We start from the raw sequence: 16,907 nt of genomic DNA on the forward strand, positions 1-16,907 counted from the left end.
TGGGGACAGCAAGGAGTCATCATGTCAGGTAGTCCTGGGGCATGGTCCTAGGGCTCAGGTCCTCCGAGAGAGAGAAAGAAAGAGAGAAGGAGAGAATTAGAGAACGCACACTTAGATTCACACAGGACACCGAATAGGACAGGAGAAGTACTCCAGATATAACAAACTGACCCTAGCCCCCCGACACATAAACTACTGCAGCATAAATACTGGAGGCTGAGACAGGAGGGGTCAGGAGACACTGTGGCCCCATCCGAGGACACCCCCGGACAGGGCCAAACAGGAAGGATATAACCCCACCCACTTTGCCAAAGCACAGCTCCCACACCACTAGAGGGATATCTTCAACCACCAACTTACCATCCTGAGACAAGGCTGAGTATAGCCCACAAAGATCTCCACCATTGCACAACCCAAGGGGGGGCGCCAACCCCTTGAAAATGTCAGAATTTTTGGTGGCCTTGCTAAGCCAGAATTCAGACACGGCTAGGACATCAGGGTTGGTGGAGTGTGCTAAAGCAGTAAATAAAACAAACTTAGAGAGGAGGCTTCTGATGTTAACATGCATGAAACCAAGGCTTTAACGGTTACAGAAGTCAACAAACGATAGCGTCTGGGGAATAGGTGTGGTATTGGAGTCTACAGGGCCTGGGTTAACCTCTACATCACTAGAGGAACAGATGCTTCACGGTTCGGATGGTGTTCTTGGGGTTGTACTCATCCTTCTTCATACTCCAAACACGGCGAGTGGAGTTTAGACCAAAAAGCTCTATTTTTGTCTCATCAGACCACATGACCTTCTCCAATTCCTCCTGTCGTGTCTTTGGCTATGCCGGATTAAGTGATATGACATGCTATTCTATAAAATAATTTCTCCGTAATTAATATTACCTGATTGAGCTAATCATGTAAATGTAATTAACTAGAGAGTCGGGGCACCATGAAAGGACATTTATAGAGCTGTTATCTTCCGAATAAACTCTTAAAGACCTAGTAATATTTTACATCAACAGCTGTCAATATTAATCGTCCCCTTAATTCAGTCTCATCTGAAAGTTGTAAATTCTTGGTTATCTTCACGAACCCTGGCTAACAAGTTGAATCAGCAATACCAAATTGGGTTTAATTATTTATTTACTAAATACCTAACTAATCACATAGAATTACACATACACATAATTAATCGTAACTTGATTACAAATGACGTCATAAAGGAAACCGTCCCTAGCGGGCGGAACAGATATGACAGCTTGTTACACAAAAGAAAAGGGGCTGGGTTTGAGTGAAAGAGCGGGAAGACTGAGGAACAAAGGGCAAAGCTGTGCTATCGTAAATACAGTATCTTATGCATTCTAAATGACAGCCCTTTTGGAAAAGGAAAATGCAATAAATATTTACTCTGAGCTGCACTTCGGTAGGTTGGTTATAGATGGATGGCCGTGTTGCCATAGCGTGTCCTTTGTCCTTTGAAGAATGTGTCTGGTGGTCAATTGGATACGTTGTAGTAAGGTCGTTGTGTGATAGACGGGATACTCTGTCTGTTTTTATTTATTTAACCTTTATTTAACCAGGAAGGGCTCATTGAGATTAAAATCTCTTTTTCAAGAGCGCCCTGGCCAAGATAGGCAGCACCAAGTCATTACAAAAACATTACAGACAGACAACATGGAAAAACTACAAGTAATCGAGTAAAAACCATTGAATTCACAAGAGTATAAAACAGCAAATTAAAAACATTGACAGGTCAGGGAATCAGCCTCAAAATCCTTCATCAGTGATTTAAAAACACCAATCGGGACAAGTTCTTCCAGTTTAAAAGTATTTTGTAAGTTGCGATGGCGCAGAGTACATAAAAGCCCTTTTACCAAATTCAGTTCGGACATTTGGAACAGTTAGCAGGATAAAGTCCAGCGAACTAAGAGAGTTCCTTCCTAACCTGCGTTTGCAGCTGCTGTTGCTAACTCAACGGCTAGGAGGTATCACATCTGTAGTGAATAAGAGTTCAAAGTTCATACCATTCGCAAGCTCATGCTGATGTTGCTTTGTTCTGTAGTTATTATCTGAACCATTCTGACCTCGAACCGTCATCCTCACATCCTCGGAACAGGAGGTTACATTGTAATCAAGGCTTTATATAGGAAAAGTTTTACAGCCCATGTCCCTTCACAGGGGCAGGCCACTGATTGAGCATAGCCCTAACCTTATGAAAACCCAAATCTCACATTTTAGAAGCTAAAATCACATTTCATCCCATCACGAATCATTTCATATTCAAACATTTAAATTTAACAACAATTCCACGTGTTTTTGTTTTAGATTCTGTCTCTCACTGTTGAAGTGTACCTATGATAAAAATTACAGACCTCTACATGCTTTGTAAGTGGGAAACCTGCAAAATCGGCAGTGTATCAAATACTTGTTCTCCCCACTGTATATATATATATATATATATATATATATATATATATATATAGTTGAAGTCGGTTTTTTACATACTGACCGAAGACAGGGATTTTTTCTCTGATTAAAGTAAATGTCAGGAATTGTGAAAAACTGAATGTCAATGTATTTGGCTAAGGTGTTTGTGTTTGTAAACTTCCGACTTCAACTGTATATATATATATATATATATATATATATATATATATATATATATATATATATATATATGTGTGTACATTTACATGTCCTACATGTCCTGGAATTTGACTAAAATGGTGCTGCCACAATAAGAATATACAGACAGACAATAAACAGGATATACAGACAACTTATGTAGAAGCAGAGTTTTACACAAATCCACATACACTATTTACCAGTGGATGCTGCTGTGGGGAGAACGGCTCATAATAATGACTGGAACGGAGCAAATGGAATGGCGTCAAACACATAGAAACTATTCCACTAATCCCCTCCAGGGATCACCATGAGCCCGTCCTCCCCAATTAAGGTGCAACCAACCTCCTGTGCTATGTACACTGTAGTATAACTACAAGGTTCACTATAAAAACATAGCTACAGAAATTATGTATAAATATATGAAGCATTTACAGGATTTTTTTTACCAGCTAAATTGACTGAGAACACATTCTCATTTACAGCAACGACCTGGGGAATAGTTACAGGGGAGAGGAGGGGGATGAATGAGCCAATTGTAAACTGGGGATGATTAGGTGACCGTGATGGTATGAGGGACAGTTTGGGAATTTAGCCAGGACACCGGGGTTAACACCCCTACTCTTACGATAAGTGCCATGGGATCTTTAATGACCTCAGAGAGTCAGGACACCGGGGTTAACACCCTTACTCATACGATAAGTGCCATGGGATTTTTAATGACCTCAGAGAGTCAGGACACCGTTTATCGTCCCATCCGAAAGACGGCACCCTACACATGATGATGTGCAGTCGGGGAAATATGTACAGCGAGGCTTCGAAAAGAACCCCATACCTACTGTAAAATATGGTGTTGGATGTTATTTGGACATTTTTGCTTTCACTGGTCTTGGGGCCCTTGTTAAGGTCAACGGCATAATGAAACATTTTCAGTAATGTTTCCTCATCCTCATCAAGTGTGTCAATAATTTCAGACCCATCTACAGTATATATGAAAAAAAGCATATTAGGATGTGCAAATAGTGGAAAGAGAAGGTCGCAGTTCTTGGATAATAGTGCAGGGTGCATAGTCCGTGGATGAGAAGATCATCGTGGACCAGGTGATTTGGGCCATGGCCCGTGGGAAGAAGCTGTTCACGTGGTGGGAGGTTTTGTTTGTGATTCACCTGAACCGTTTGCCAGAGGGGAGACTTTGGAAGATGGAGTGGAAGGGGTCAGGGTTGATTTTATCTGCATGCTTCCATGCTCTGGAATCGTGCAGGACCGCGATGGAGGGCAGGTAGCACCCGGTGACCCTCTCAGCAGACTGGACAATCCATTGCAGTTCGCCCTTGGACCAGGCAGACGCATTCCCAAACTAGAAAGTGATCCGGGGGGTGAGTATGAGCTCGATAATGGTTGCGTAGAACTGAACCAGAATTGTGCGTGAGAGTTCTTCAGCTGAAGTAAGAAGTACTTGTGATCGCTGTGAGGTTGTCCTGCCACTTGAGGTTGTGGGAGATGATGGTTCCCAGGAATTTGAATGTCTCAGCCATGCTTACAGCTGATCCAATGATTTCAAGGGGGTAAGATAGTGAGGGATGCTTTCTGAATTCAATCACCATCTCCACAATAGTTTAAAACAATATAGTCCTGTACATCAAATTTCCAGAGTGGGTGCTCTACTATTTTTTAAGTTATGATACACTTTATGAGCACCAGTACCACTGTGAATGGGAAATGTAATCAAAGAGAACTCTGTTTGCTGGTGATTTGCTGTATGTGATTGGTATAATGTACATGTCGATGTATAGCAGAGCACCACTGTAATTATGATTATAATTATATTGTTTCAAACTGTATGTCTAGAAAAGCTAAATCAAAAAGGGTACTTTTGTGATATTCATATCAATATTTTAACTTAGTATAAATTAATGTGAACATTTTTATTCCTGAATCTACACATGCTCCATATTTTAGAGCACACTATAAGGAGTGTAATGACACCAAGATGATGTCTTTATCATGTGTGGTTCATGGATCATGGAGGCTTACAAGAGGCATGGATGTAAAACAGGTCTAATATGGTCACTTTCATCCTTTTTTGAATGGTTTGTGATTCAAATGTAAAAAGCATATCAAACATCGTTCATCCCAATTAATTTTCAATGTGAGAATGGCCAGAACAGTCTGAGATACCAAAAACATTTTCAGGCCTTCCTGGTGTACAATCGCCCCCGGTGACAGACTAGTGTTCTCTCCAGACTACCTCACACTACAGAAACAGGAGATAGGCTCCTGCCCTATTGGCCATACTGGTTTGGACAAACGATTATTATGTACAGTATACTGTAAATGCTTATTTAAATTCAGCAATTAACTAGCCACCCCATGTCATACATGTCTCGTCAGTACTCCATGAACAATTCGACTTTGGAAATGGGAATCTATTGGGTAAAATCCAAATATCTGAAGGTATGCTTTTTAGCCTGTGTTGTCTGTTTAATCAGACTACACAAACAGTTGAGACACATAGCACTCAGGGCAAAAGTACATGACTACAGATGTTCTCTAAATAAACATGCGTGGGCTGATTTGAAGGTCCTCAAACATTCACCACATTGGAATGCATTGGATTTTCTTTCATGAGATTGAGTTGATCTACTAAATTGATGTTAGAGTCCCAGTCAGATGCAAATGCTACGTGTGATGTCTACTTGAAGAGACAACGCCAATCGCCTGGCTAGTTCCTACGGTTGTAGACATCTGCTATGCTCCTCTGTAGATTATATATTTTTTTATCATTGAAGAGACAAAGCCAAGCATCTGCCTAGTTCCTATAGTTGTTGACAGCTTTGCTCCTCTTTTAATTTGGGGGGAATTTGAGAGTTCATAAAACATTAACCAGTCTTTTGTCTTGCCTTTCACAGTACAACATTGTGGAACTGCAGGTAAGACCCATATTAGTCTATCAATGTATGATAAATACTAGTACATTATAAGAAAATGACTCCACCAGCTAGGTACTGTAGGTCATCATTCATTTCTACATGGCAGTTACCAGAAGACTCCCTATCAGCTTTATGTGATCACATCTGGGCCACCTTCAGCAAGCAAACTTCAGAACGTTGCAGATAGATTCTACATGTCAGAAAGGGATGTTTGGCCTACATAACCTACACTCCTAAAAATAAAAATGTCTTTGTAGAACCTAAAATGTTTTTTCAGCTGTCCCCATAGGAAAAGCTTTTGAAGAACCCTTTTTCTTTCCAGGTAAAACCATTTTGGTTCCAGGTAGAGGGTTCTAAATGGAGCCCAAAAAGGGTTCTAAGTGTAACCAAAAACGTTTATCCTATGGGGACAGACAAAGAACCTGTTTGGAACCCTTTCTTCTAAGAGGGGTTCCAATAGGTGTAGCGCCCTGCTCAATGTGCCTCTTGTTCTATGAACCAACAGGATGTTCATCGGAACAGAATTGGACAGTGGGTCAAAACTACATCCAGTGGCAACATTCTGCAGCTTTCTCACCCCTTGAACTCTGAAGCACCCGTAGGAACCTATGCTATTGTAGTGTGGATTGGTGAAAAGAAAATATACCATCGCTTCAAGGTAGAAAAGTATGGTAGGTTAAGCTTTGTTATTTTACTTTTCATGCTAGGTATTGTCATGGCTCTGGCAGTTGAATCAATGCATCACAACCCTGGAACATTCATGAGTTAACTGCTATTCATTTATTTCTAGTTTTGCCGAAATTTGAGATCAAAATGAACCTCAACGATGAGATCAGCATTGTTCAAGAGGAGTATAAAGTGGAAGTGTGTGCAACGTGAGTCAACACTATCTCTGTTCTATAATGCACTGTAGTTACAAATTACTCAAATACATAGACAAGTGCATTTTCAAATACAAATATTTAAATACCCCATGCATTTAAACCCAGGTCTGTTTAGTCATTGAGGTATTTAAAATAATTAAATTAAAGTCATTTAAAATAGTTTCAAATAGTAGGATATTTATAGGCAATTATATGAAAATACTTTCAAATACTTCAAAAATAAGTAGTTGATTTGGCCACATTATTTGAAAATACTGATGCACAGAAATAAGTATTTGAACCCAGGTCTAGGTAATGACAGCTAATGACTAATTAGTGTGCTTACTCAAAGCTCAAAGCTTGCACAGAGTGCCATAGACTAGAATAGTACATTTTGGATTTCAGATGTGCAGGCTGACCCAACTTAGATTTCTTCAGTACAGCTTAATGCTACCATTTACCAGTCACTACTAATACCACTAACACTGCACTCACTTCTACTACTACTACTACTATTACTACTACTATCACTACTACTACTACTACTACTACTATTACTATTACTGCCACAGTCACAACTTTGACATCTACTATTACTACCGCAGTCACTACCATTACTACTGCAGTCACTACCACTACTATAACTTATCTCACAACCATAAATACTCAAGACAAGCTAGCAAGCACACACATTTTCTTTAAGAAATTTATTTTTCTAGTTGAAGACCTACAATGCTACTGCTCAATGTCATAAACTGTTCTTATGAGTCCCTGAGACTTCAAAGGTTTGGGACAATGGCATGTACAGTACATGAACAGCTGTGCCAGTATTCATAAAGCATCTCAGAGTAGGATTGCTGACCTAGGATCAGGCTCCCCCTGTACATGAGATCTTGTTCATTAGATCCAAAAGTTCAAACTGATCCTAGATCAGGACACATACTCTGATAGGCTTTATGAATACTGGTCCAGATCGATTGATAATGTTGAAAACACATTACTTAAAAGCATTATAATGTATTGTTATAAGCACGCATGTATGAGATTTATAATGTCTCATATGAGACTTATAATATGGTATGTCTCTCTATGTAGGGAATAAATGATAGTTGATGTGTCTGATGTATGTTTGTGTTTTATTATGAAATAAAATCAGATACACTTATGGGCAACCTGTACCTGGTAAAGCAGAGGTAGAGTTGTGCCGACCCTTAGTTCCCAATATATTGATACCAATAAGAATTGATGAGAAAAATCCAGAAGGAGTTCCTGATTATACACCCCCCTGCCATAAAGAGTCAATAGAGGTCTGTATGCTTTCCTGAAGAAACTATATACTTGTTTTTACCATCATATTACATTTGAAAATGATCTGGTTACATTTGTTTAAATAATTTCTTAAGGTGTGTGGTTTTGCTTGCTTTTCCCAGATGGACCAAACTGGCTGTGCTTCTCATGTCTTCAACATGTCAATTTTCACAAAGGATGCTGGCCAGAAAATGCTCATAGACAGGCTGAGTTTTAATGCAAAAGTAGAGGAGGAGGGGACAGGCAAGTCATTTATCTTAACAATTTGGAGACGGTAGAAGTGATGACAACATTTGCCTGAAGTCAAATGAAAACTGTTTTCTTTTCTTGAGAGTGAATTACATAATGTCAAGATTGCATGTTTAATTAGATTATGAAGATTGGCAAGACCTGTGTATTTGACCTTTGGTGCTACATCCTCATATTATGCTGTTTTTATTCATGTCTTCGTTTGTAATCATGTTTTTACTACGTTGAATAAGCTGCACTGGAATTCAGCTCCTGCATTGTGAACTGCCATTGTGCATCATGGTGACGTGTGTCGTTGTGAAATAAACCATCCTATTTTCATTTGTTTTCCTTTGACAGGTATTACACAGTCAAAGGAAAAACACATTGCTCTCTCAGACGTGATTGGAAAACTCACATTTGTCGACACACCCAAAATCTATGAGCATGGATCAACTATCGAGGGCAAAGTGCATGCAAATACAGTGATATTGTTTCTTAGACTTAGTTGAATTGTAGATGCCATTTGTCTTTGACATTCCTGTTTACTTAACTACTAATGGTAGGTAACAGTGACACATGTAGCATCACTACTTACAACTTTCCCCCCCTTTTCCCTCAGATTAACGTTGTTCACTTCAACAACACACCTATCGCAGACATGCTAGTCTACCTTTTGGAGAAGAAAGACAGGTCCTCACATCATCTACAGAACCTAACCACGGACAGTCATGGTACTGCCAGTTTCTCCCTCAACACAACCAGAATGCCCAAAAAGAATATTAACCTCATAGTAAGTATGCTTTCTTCTAGGTTTTGGAAGACTGATGATTCCAGCACACACCTTTGAACCTACACCCTATGGCCTATCATGCTCTTGTTGAGATCTGAGAAAATACCATGTGTATAACAAACACTATGGGGAAACTTCCACCTAGCTTATCAGAGGGCAAGGTGGAGATGTTGACATACTCTATTGCTTACACCTGTCAAAAAAACAAAAAAACGAATCCTCTCAGATCTCCACAAGTATATTGTACAGGGTCTAAGGGTAGATTTGGGATTGGGCCTTTAGTTATACTCTCTCTCTCCTCTGTTGCTTTCCAGGTAAGCAACACACCACAAGTGGAGAATATTAGATACAGGGTCCCCTATTTCAAAAGAGGGCACCACAAGCTCTCCCTGATCCAGCCCACTGCCCCTCACAGTAAAACGTTCAGCTCTCTGGCTATTCAGAAGATGGAGCACCCACTGGCATGTTGGGAGGGAGTGTCAATCACCATCCAGTATGCCATCGTAGGGGAGACTGTCCCAAAGGGCTCCGTGGATGTCATCTACCTGGTGAGTAGAACAAGGAACAAGTTATGACAACCTGCAAACCCGGGGTGAGTCCAAAATGGTGCGCTACTTTTGACAAGGGTCATTTAAGACATATTCCCAGGCTCTCATCTTCAAAGGAAGGATGTCTCTATACAACACCAGTACTTCTCATCATATCCTTCTTGCTGACTTGAAGGGATAACCGGGATAACTGTTTTTCCCTTTCCCTCCTCCAGGCCTTATCCAGAGGGGTGATAGTTCAGCATGGACATATGAAGGTTACCGTGCAGCAGGGGAGTCCTGGTGAGGGAGTTTAATTAACCTGTTGCGACGAGCAATCCCGTATCCGGGATCCTATTTATAGCCTCAAGCTCATTACCATAACGCAACGTTAACTATTCATGAAAATCGCAAATGAAATGAAATAAATATATTAGCTCTCAAGCTTAGCCTTTTGTTAACAACACTGTCATCTCAGATTTTCAAAATATGCTTTTGAACCATAGCTAAACAAGCATTTGTGTAAGAGTATTGATAGCCTAGCATAGCATTAAGCCTAGCATTCAGCATGCAACATTTTCACAAAAACAAGAAAAGCATTCAAATAAAATCATTTACCTTTGAAGAACTTCAGATGTTTTCAATGAGGAGACTCTCAGTTAGATAGCAAATGTTCAGTTTTTCCAAAAATATTATTGTGTAGGACAAATCGCTCCGTTTTGTTCATCACGTTTGGGTAAGAAAAAAAATGAAAATTAAGTCATTACAACACAAACCTTTTTCCAAATTAACTCCATAATATCGACAGAAACATGGCAAACGTTGTTTAGAATCAATCCTCAAGGTGTTTTTCACATATCTATCGATGATAAATCATTTGTGGCAGTTGACTTTCTCCTCTGAAGAAAATGGAACGTGCATGGACCTGGAGATTACGCAATATTTCGACGGAGGACACCGGGCGGACACCTGGTAAATGTAGTCTCTTATGGTCAATCTTCCAATGATATGCCTACAAATACGTCACAATGCTGCAGACACCTTGGGGAAACGACAGAAAGTGCAGGCTCATTCCAGGCGCATTCACAGCCATATAAGGAGACATTGGAACACAGGGCATTCAAAATCTGGACCATTTCCTGTATGAAATTTCATCTTCGTTTCGCCTGTAGCATTAGTTCTGGGGCACTCACAGATAATATCTTTGCAGTTTTGGAAACGTCAGAGTTTTTTCTTTCCAAAGCTGTCAATTACATGCATAGTCGAGCATCTTTTCGTGACAAAATATCTTGTTTAAAACGGGAACGTTTTTTATCCAAAAATTAAAAGAGCGCCCCCTATCTCGAAGAAGTTAAGTAATTATGAACGTACTTGAAGGTGCTTGATGACAATGACAGTTTGACATGCTCTTGTGTTACAGCAACTGAGGGTGAAGTCACCTTGAAGTTGGCAGTGGTTCCAGAGATGGCGCCAGTGGTACAGGTCCTTGTGTACAGTATGCTACCCAGTGAGACTGTCATCGCCCACAGCATGAACTTCCCCACTGAGAAATGCTTCAGGCACAAGGTGTGTGTATATGTGGGCATGCTTCTTCGTGTGTTATACTCTCTGGCTTCTGCACATCACAAACATACTATGTTCAATTTATGGAAGGTATAAAAAGTGTCAAGTATTTCCCATGCACATAGATATCATTCCGTGTATAAAGGTGTATAATGTACACTTATGTATGTCATGTGCACTAGGTGTCGGTGGAGTTCTCACCCTCACAAGCAGTTCCAGGGGAGGAGAACACCCTGCAGCTCTCGGCCCAGCCCGGCTCCCTCTGTGGCCTCAGTGCTGTGGACCAGAGTGTTCACATCTTGGAGCCAGGGAAGAGGCTGAATGCTGACAAGGTAACAGAACTCGGTGTAGTGAATATCAACGGTCATACAGTACCACCATATAAACAGCTTTTGTGGTGCTGGCAATACAAGCAACTTCAGGGGACTAAGAAGTGACAACAGCAGACTTGGAGTGGGTCTGTTCAATGTTGGCCATTTGGTGTGCTTTCATTAAATGAACTGGAAAGCACCTCCCTATTGGTACTTAATGAGTTAATAGTCTGGGTTGTGTTTATTATTGCAATTTTAACCCTCATGCTAACATATTTTACATACATGGATAACCAACTGGGGTCATTTTGACCTCAAGAAGAAACTGTTGGAAAACATCAACAATCATAGCAACATATCAACTTAATTCAATACATCATTAGACATGTAAATCTTGTTATCTGAAATAAAAAATTTACCAAAACAGACTATTTTTTGAAAAATTACAGTTAATTAGCATATTCTGTAAACCGAAAATAGACATTTGTTCCTTAAATCATGTGCTGTTTTTTTCCAATGTACAATCCACATAAGTGCTAAAAACAAAATTTACCATAATTTGATTATAGCATCATTTCGTTTTTAGAATTTTTAAGTAAATACTAATTCTGTCATGTAAAAACTATTGCCATTTATAACCAGTTTAATACATAGCCGAGAACAAAAGGAGCTAATTTATGCAGGTCTTTCTATCTTGTCAATATGTATAATTAAATTTTTTCCTTTATTTAACTAGGCAAGTCAGTTAAGAACAAATTCTTATTTTCAATGACAGCCTAGGAACAGTGGGTTAACTGCCTGTTCAGGGGCAGAATGACAGATTTGTGCCTTGTCAGCTCGGGGGTTTGAACCTGCAACTTTCCGGTTACTAGTCCAACTCTCTAACCACCCTGCCACCCCGTCAACATGACCCCAGTCGGTAGTATGAGGGTTAATAACGTTTAGCAATGGAAAATGAAATTGAACGTTTCTTTTTAGACAAGTCCAAGTGGTCCTTCACAGTAACAGTCTGTTTTCTTCTGTTTGGTGTCCAGTGAACAAGTTCATTTTACATCTCACTGTTATCCCATTCCAGATATTTGATTTGTTACCAGTCAAGGAGACAACACACATTCCCTACCAGCTTGAAGATCAAGTAGCATGTTTACGTGTAAAACCAAGGAGGTACAGAAGGCCAGGACAAACTGAGGAGGAAAATGAACCTCAAGAAGTTTTTAAGGTAACTTCTGGCTTGTTTTGTCTTTTCTTTTTTCCTCTCTCGTAAGAATCAGTTACCATACTTTCACCATGCATACAACTTCTTAAATTATTAATTGCTAAAATACCCTGTTTGAGGCTGAAAAACACCTACAGAATAGAAACATAAAATTCTGAGATATTCATTAATATTGAGCTCTCTTGTTTTGTGATTCTGACATTTCTAGAAACTGGGACTGAAGCTGGCAACTAATCTGGTTATAAGAGTACCTTCCTGTCTCAGGTACAAAGGGAAAGAGGACAATGGGGCCTATGGTGAGATGTCCTCCTTCACACCTTTTACCCTTGTCATTGCCAGAAGAATTCAGTGAATCTTGGGAGTCGTGTGATAGGGTTAGTTAGGTTGCCTACAAATGTCTGTTCTGAATGAAATATTACCACTACATGTATGGCTTTTGTTATTCTAAAATAGCCTGGTTAAACCAGTCTGAATGCTGCATGCATCACCGTTGAAAGCAGCATTCAGTCTGGTTTGACCAGGCTGATTCTAACACGAGAATAATGACTATTATTTGTTTTAGTTGTAGCCTACATACGCCACCCTGGAGACAAGGCCACACCTAGACTGGGTGCAGCGGGTGGGATACTTGATCGATCTTTAATGCGTGTAGTAGACCGTGACAGATTTGTTGACACCATACAGACGGTCCGTACGTTCTTCCCTGAGACGTGGATATGGGATCTTGTGGAAGTTGGGTAAGAGCACTGCACAGTGAGGCTGTTGCCTTATAAACGTCAATAAAATAATGCGCACATCGATGAGGCAGAAGGTTATGATTCTGAAAGGTCAGATAGTTAGCAACAATAACAAGAGGCTGCCATGTGGGGAATAGTAGGTGTCTCGTTTCAGCTCGTTGTATCTTCTTATTGATACCATGTATTGTTTTGAGGTGTTTTGACTCATGTCATGTCTATGCTAATATGGCAAAACATTTGCAAGCTTGCTACCAACAACTGTAACGATGTATTTGAGAGACAACAAGTGCTCATTGTGCAAATGTATTTATGTGTTCAATAGACATTTGAAAGCAAAATATAGTTTAGATGTTGTCAACAGTCTAAGCCAACCCCGTCTGTTTTGCTCCATATTTCCGCACGTGTCGGTTTTGTTGCTAAACAACCGACCGGTCTGTATCAAAACATACAGTAGTGGTGTAGATTAGGAACATCATTGAACTGCATTACAAAGTAGGGGAGAGTGTGGTAAATTTAGATTTGTTTTACATTCAGCATTACTCTGTCAAGCAAAAACACAGTATTTTTTTCTAACAAAGATTTACATATTTTTCAGGATGTTGTGTATCCCTTGAAATAAACATAATTCATGGAGACATTACAGTTTGGAAAACATAGCTTGTCCAAAATAGGGGTCTCTTTGCACAATTTACCCCCGGTGTGGAGTAAATTGAGTCCAGTGATAGGGTTAGTTAGGCTGCCTACAAATGTCTGTTCTGAATGAAATATTACCACTACCTTTCTAAAACCATGTCTATCTTTATTTCCCAAACACAATTCAACACAATCACAAACACGTCTTTGCTAAGCATCCTTTAACAAACACTTAACACCTAAAAAAAATACTTTGTAGTTTGGTAAGGACTGGAAGTCTTTGGGTTTACAGCTCAAAATACAAAATAAATACAAAATAATGAAATATCCCAGCGATATTGCATTGCTTTACGCCTAGGAAGAAAACACTTCAATTTGCTCAATTTACCATTGGCTCAACTTACCCCGTGGCCCTCAGCTCAATTTACCCCAAGACATATTTGCCCACACAGCTACAGAGATGCACTTTCATGCGAGGTTTAGGACATGAAAAAAAATGAAGCTTATAAAGATCCCAACTGATGTGTAGAACAATCTTACAATGATCTACTTTGGTTTAGATACAATCATAGTGAAACCGCTAACAGAATACATTTATTTGACTTGGTGAACAAGTGTTTTTTGGACCTGACTTGCTGACCACTTTTTCCATATGGTTTCTTCTTTCACAGACTCCATGAAATTATTTATCTTCGACAATATTTGGTCAAATTATTAATTTTGTGTATGGTTTCCTAGAAACAAGGGTGGCTCAACTTGCTCCACTTTTACCTACTGTAGGCCTCTGACCTCAATAGGACTCCCCAGTTAGATGAAGCTTAAATATATTTAAAAACATTTAAAGAAACCTTGTTTAAAGAATTTGTAAAGTCATACTCCATTGTTCTCCATGGGACACTTAGTGTCTTTCTGTTTGAACTCTGACCTTTGCATTACAGGGAATCTGGAACAGTAGACATGCCCCTCACAGTTCCAGACACCATCACCACCTGGGAGACAGAAGCATTCTGCCTGGCTCCTGGCGGCTTCGGCCTGGCTCCTCCAGTGGAGCTCACTGTCTTCCAACCCTTCTTCCTGGAACTCACCCTGCCGTACTCCATCATCCGTGGAGAGCACTTTGAGCTGAAGGCCACTGTGTTTAACTACCTGTCCAAGTGCATCATGGTACGGCACCGCATCATGATCGTCTCTTGAGTTGTTTCATTAGTTTTCCATGTTATCTTACAAGTGTTCCTCTTGGGCAGGTTTCTGTGACTCCAGCTCACTCCTTAGACTACACTCTCACACCCTTGAAGGATGTCCAATACTCATCATGCTTGTGTGCCAAGGGACGAAAGACCTTCAGTTGGACAATGGCACCCTCTATCCTGGGTAAATCACCAGTCTTCATTCAACCGTTCAAACAGCAGAATGGATGTCAGCCTGAGTTGTGTACTCTGTCACCATATTGGATGTTGTGTAACCTGTGCTGCACTCTGTCTGTCAACGTGTGTGTAGGGGTTATGAATGTGTCCGTTAGTGCAGAGGCTGTCCAGTCCCACGCTGCGTGTGACAATGAGATTGTGAACGTACCGGAGAGAGGACGCATCGACACAGTCACACAGAGCCTGCTGGTGAAGGTATACAGCCTACTGTTGTGATGGAACGTACTGTTGTACAGATACCTAGTGTAACTGCCTCTGACTGAAAATAATATCCTCTCCTCTCAGGCTGAGGGAACAGAGAAGACCGACACCTACAACTGGTTGCTGTGTCCAACTGGTCAGTAATACATGAACGTTGAATGTTCACTTTGGTTGAACTGATTATCTCCATTCATCTTATCATCTGTGTGTCCACAGGAGTAACTATGACAGAGGAGGTGGAACTGCAACTCCCCAAGAATGTGGTGGATGGATCTGATCGAATTTCTCTCTCAGTCCTGGGTAAAATAAACCATTGTATTATTTAGAGAGGCTTGGTGAGTTTACAGGAGTTTTGGTGAGAAAAGCAGCCCTTATCCAGTGATAATGCTGATGTTTGCTAAAGAGGACAGTATCACAGAAGTCCCATGTTTACCTGTAGGTGACATCCTGGGTCGGGCCCTGAAGAACCTGGATGGACTGTTGCAGATGCCGTATGGGTGTGGAGAGCAGAATATGGCCCTCCTCGCCCCCAATATCTACATCCTGGAGTACCTGAGGAACACAGAGCAGCTCACTCCAGCCATCCGAGACAAGGCCATCAAGTTCCTCACTAGTGGTAAGAGAGTTCTTCAAAATATGGGTCGTATTGATTAGGCACCAAACGGAAGAAAACTGACTGAAACAGAGCTGGATTTGTCCAATAAGAGCCCCTTTTTATTTTTTTATTTTTTTAAGAACATTTTTAAACATTTCACCACAGTGTGCCCTAGTGACTACAACCCTGCTATCATGTAAATTATAACCGTGTTATCAACAGAGCATCACTGACCCAACACATGTAGGGACTTCCAGATGTTTTGCTAAAATCATTTGATTATAGAATATAGATTTTTTTTTAAATCCCAAATCTCACCCTACTCCCTACATAGTGCACTACTTTTTTCCTGGCAAAAAGAGTACGCTAGGGAATAGGGTGCCATTTGGGGCGCACCCTCAGTGAATATAAAACACACTTGGTTACTGTTGTTTGCTTTAAAAACTCAACGACAGGTTACCAAAGGCAGCTGAACTACAAGCATGTTGATGGTGCATACAGCACATTTGGACAAGGTTCAGGGAACACTTGGTAAGTATTGTGTTTCACCTACTGGTAAACACATTATAACTGTGTCTGTTTCAATTAAGTATTGACCAATCAAATGGCATTGTCTCTGACAGGGAGAACATGGATGTGACATTAATTAAAATAATCTTTTGTTTCATGTAATGTCAAGCTCTGTCATGTTTATAACAACCTTATGTGGGTATTATGACGGGACATTCAAATCAAGTTCTCTTTTCTCAGGCTGACTGCTTTTGTCTTGAGATCCTTTGGCAAAGCAAAGTCTTTCATTTATATTGATCCGGTAAAAACTGAGCAAACCAAGACTTGGTTGGAACGTCTACAAGGCGAACATGGCTGTTTCATTAGATTGGGGAAACTCTTTAACAACAGAATGAAGGTATTTATATTGATAATAAACTGATAGAAGAAGATGTCGTTTTACGTCTCGTCAG

At 40.2% G+C, this 16,907-nt stretch overlaps 1 protein-coding gene across 3 annotated transcripts in view; it reads left to right on the forward strand.

Moving 5' to 3' along the window:
• Positions 1–16,907, forward strand: part of LOC109905595 (alpha-2-macroglobulin-like) — a 38,486-nt gene that overhangs the window by 7,334 nt on the left and 14,245 nt on the right. For all 3 annotated transcript variants that reach the window (XR_004203136.1, XR_004203137.1, XM_020503054.2), the window contains exons 5-26: positions 5,526–5,546; positions 6,052–6,217; positions 6,337–6,421; positions 7,566–7,716; positions 7,840–7,960; positions 8,306–8,415; positions 8,568–8,738; positions 9,053–9,286; positions 9,502–9,568; positions 10,686–10,831; positions 11,011–11,160; positions 12,215–12,358; positions 12,564–12,651; positions 12,918–13,092; positions 14,664–14,889; positions 14,970–15,096; positions 15,223–15,344; positions 15,435–15,486; positions 15,567–15,650; positions 15,790–15,966; positions 16,401–16,476; positions 16,696–16,852. Coding sequence is in view for 1 of the 3 variants with exons in the window: in XM_020503054.2 (XP_020358643.2) it covers positions 5,526–5,546; positions 6,052–6,217; positions 6,337–6,421; positions 7,566–7,716; positions 7,840–7,960; positions 8,306–8,415; positions 8,568–8,738; positions 9,053–9,286; positions 9,502–9,568; positions 10,686–10,831; positions 11,011–11,160; positions 12,215–12,358; positions 12,564–12,651; positions 12,918–13,092; positions 14,664–14,889; positions 14,970–15,096; positions 15,223–15,344; positions 15,435–15,486; positions 15,567–15,650; positions 15,790–15,966; positions 16,401–16,476; positions 16,696–16,852 (2,850 nt within the window). In the remaining 2 variants the exon portion in view is untranslated. The remainder of the gene's footprint in view (positions 1–5,525; positions 5,547–6,051; positions 6,218–6,336; positions 6,422–7,565; positions 7,717–7,839; positions 7,961–8,305; positions 8,416–8,567; positions 8,739–9,052; positions 9,287–9,501; positions 9,569–10,685; positions 10,832–11,010; positions 11,161–12,214; positions 12,359–12,563; positions 12,652–12,917; positions 13,093–14,663; positions 14,890–14,969; positions 15,097–15,222; positions 15,345–15,434; positions 15,487–15,566; positions 15,651–15,789; positions 15,967–16,400; positions 16,477–16,695; positions 16,853–16,907) is intronic.

The sequence above is a fragment of the Oncorhynchus kisutch genome, linkage group LG15, assembly GCF_002021735.2.
Source record: "Oncorhynchus kisutch isolate 150728-3 linkage group LG15, Okis_V2, whole genome shotgun sequence".
NCBI lineage: Eukaryota > Metazoa > Chordata > Actinopteri > Salmoniformes > Salmonidae > Oncorhynchus > Oncorhynchus kisutch.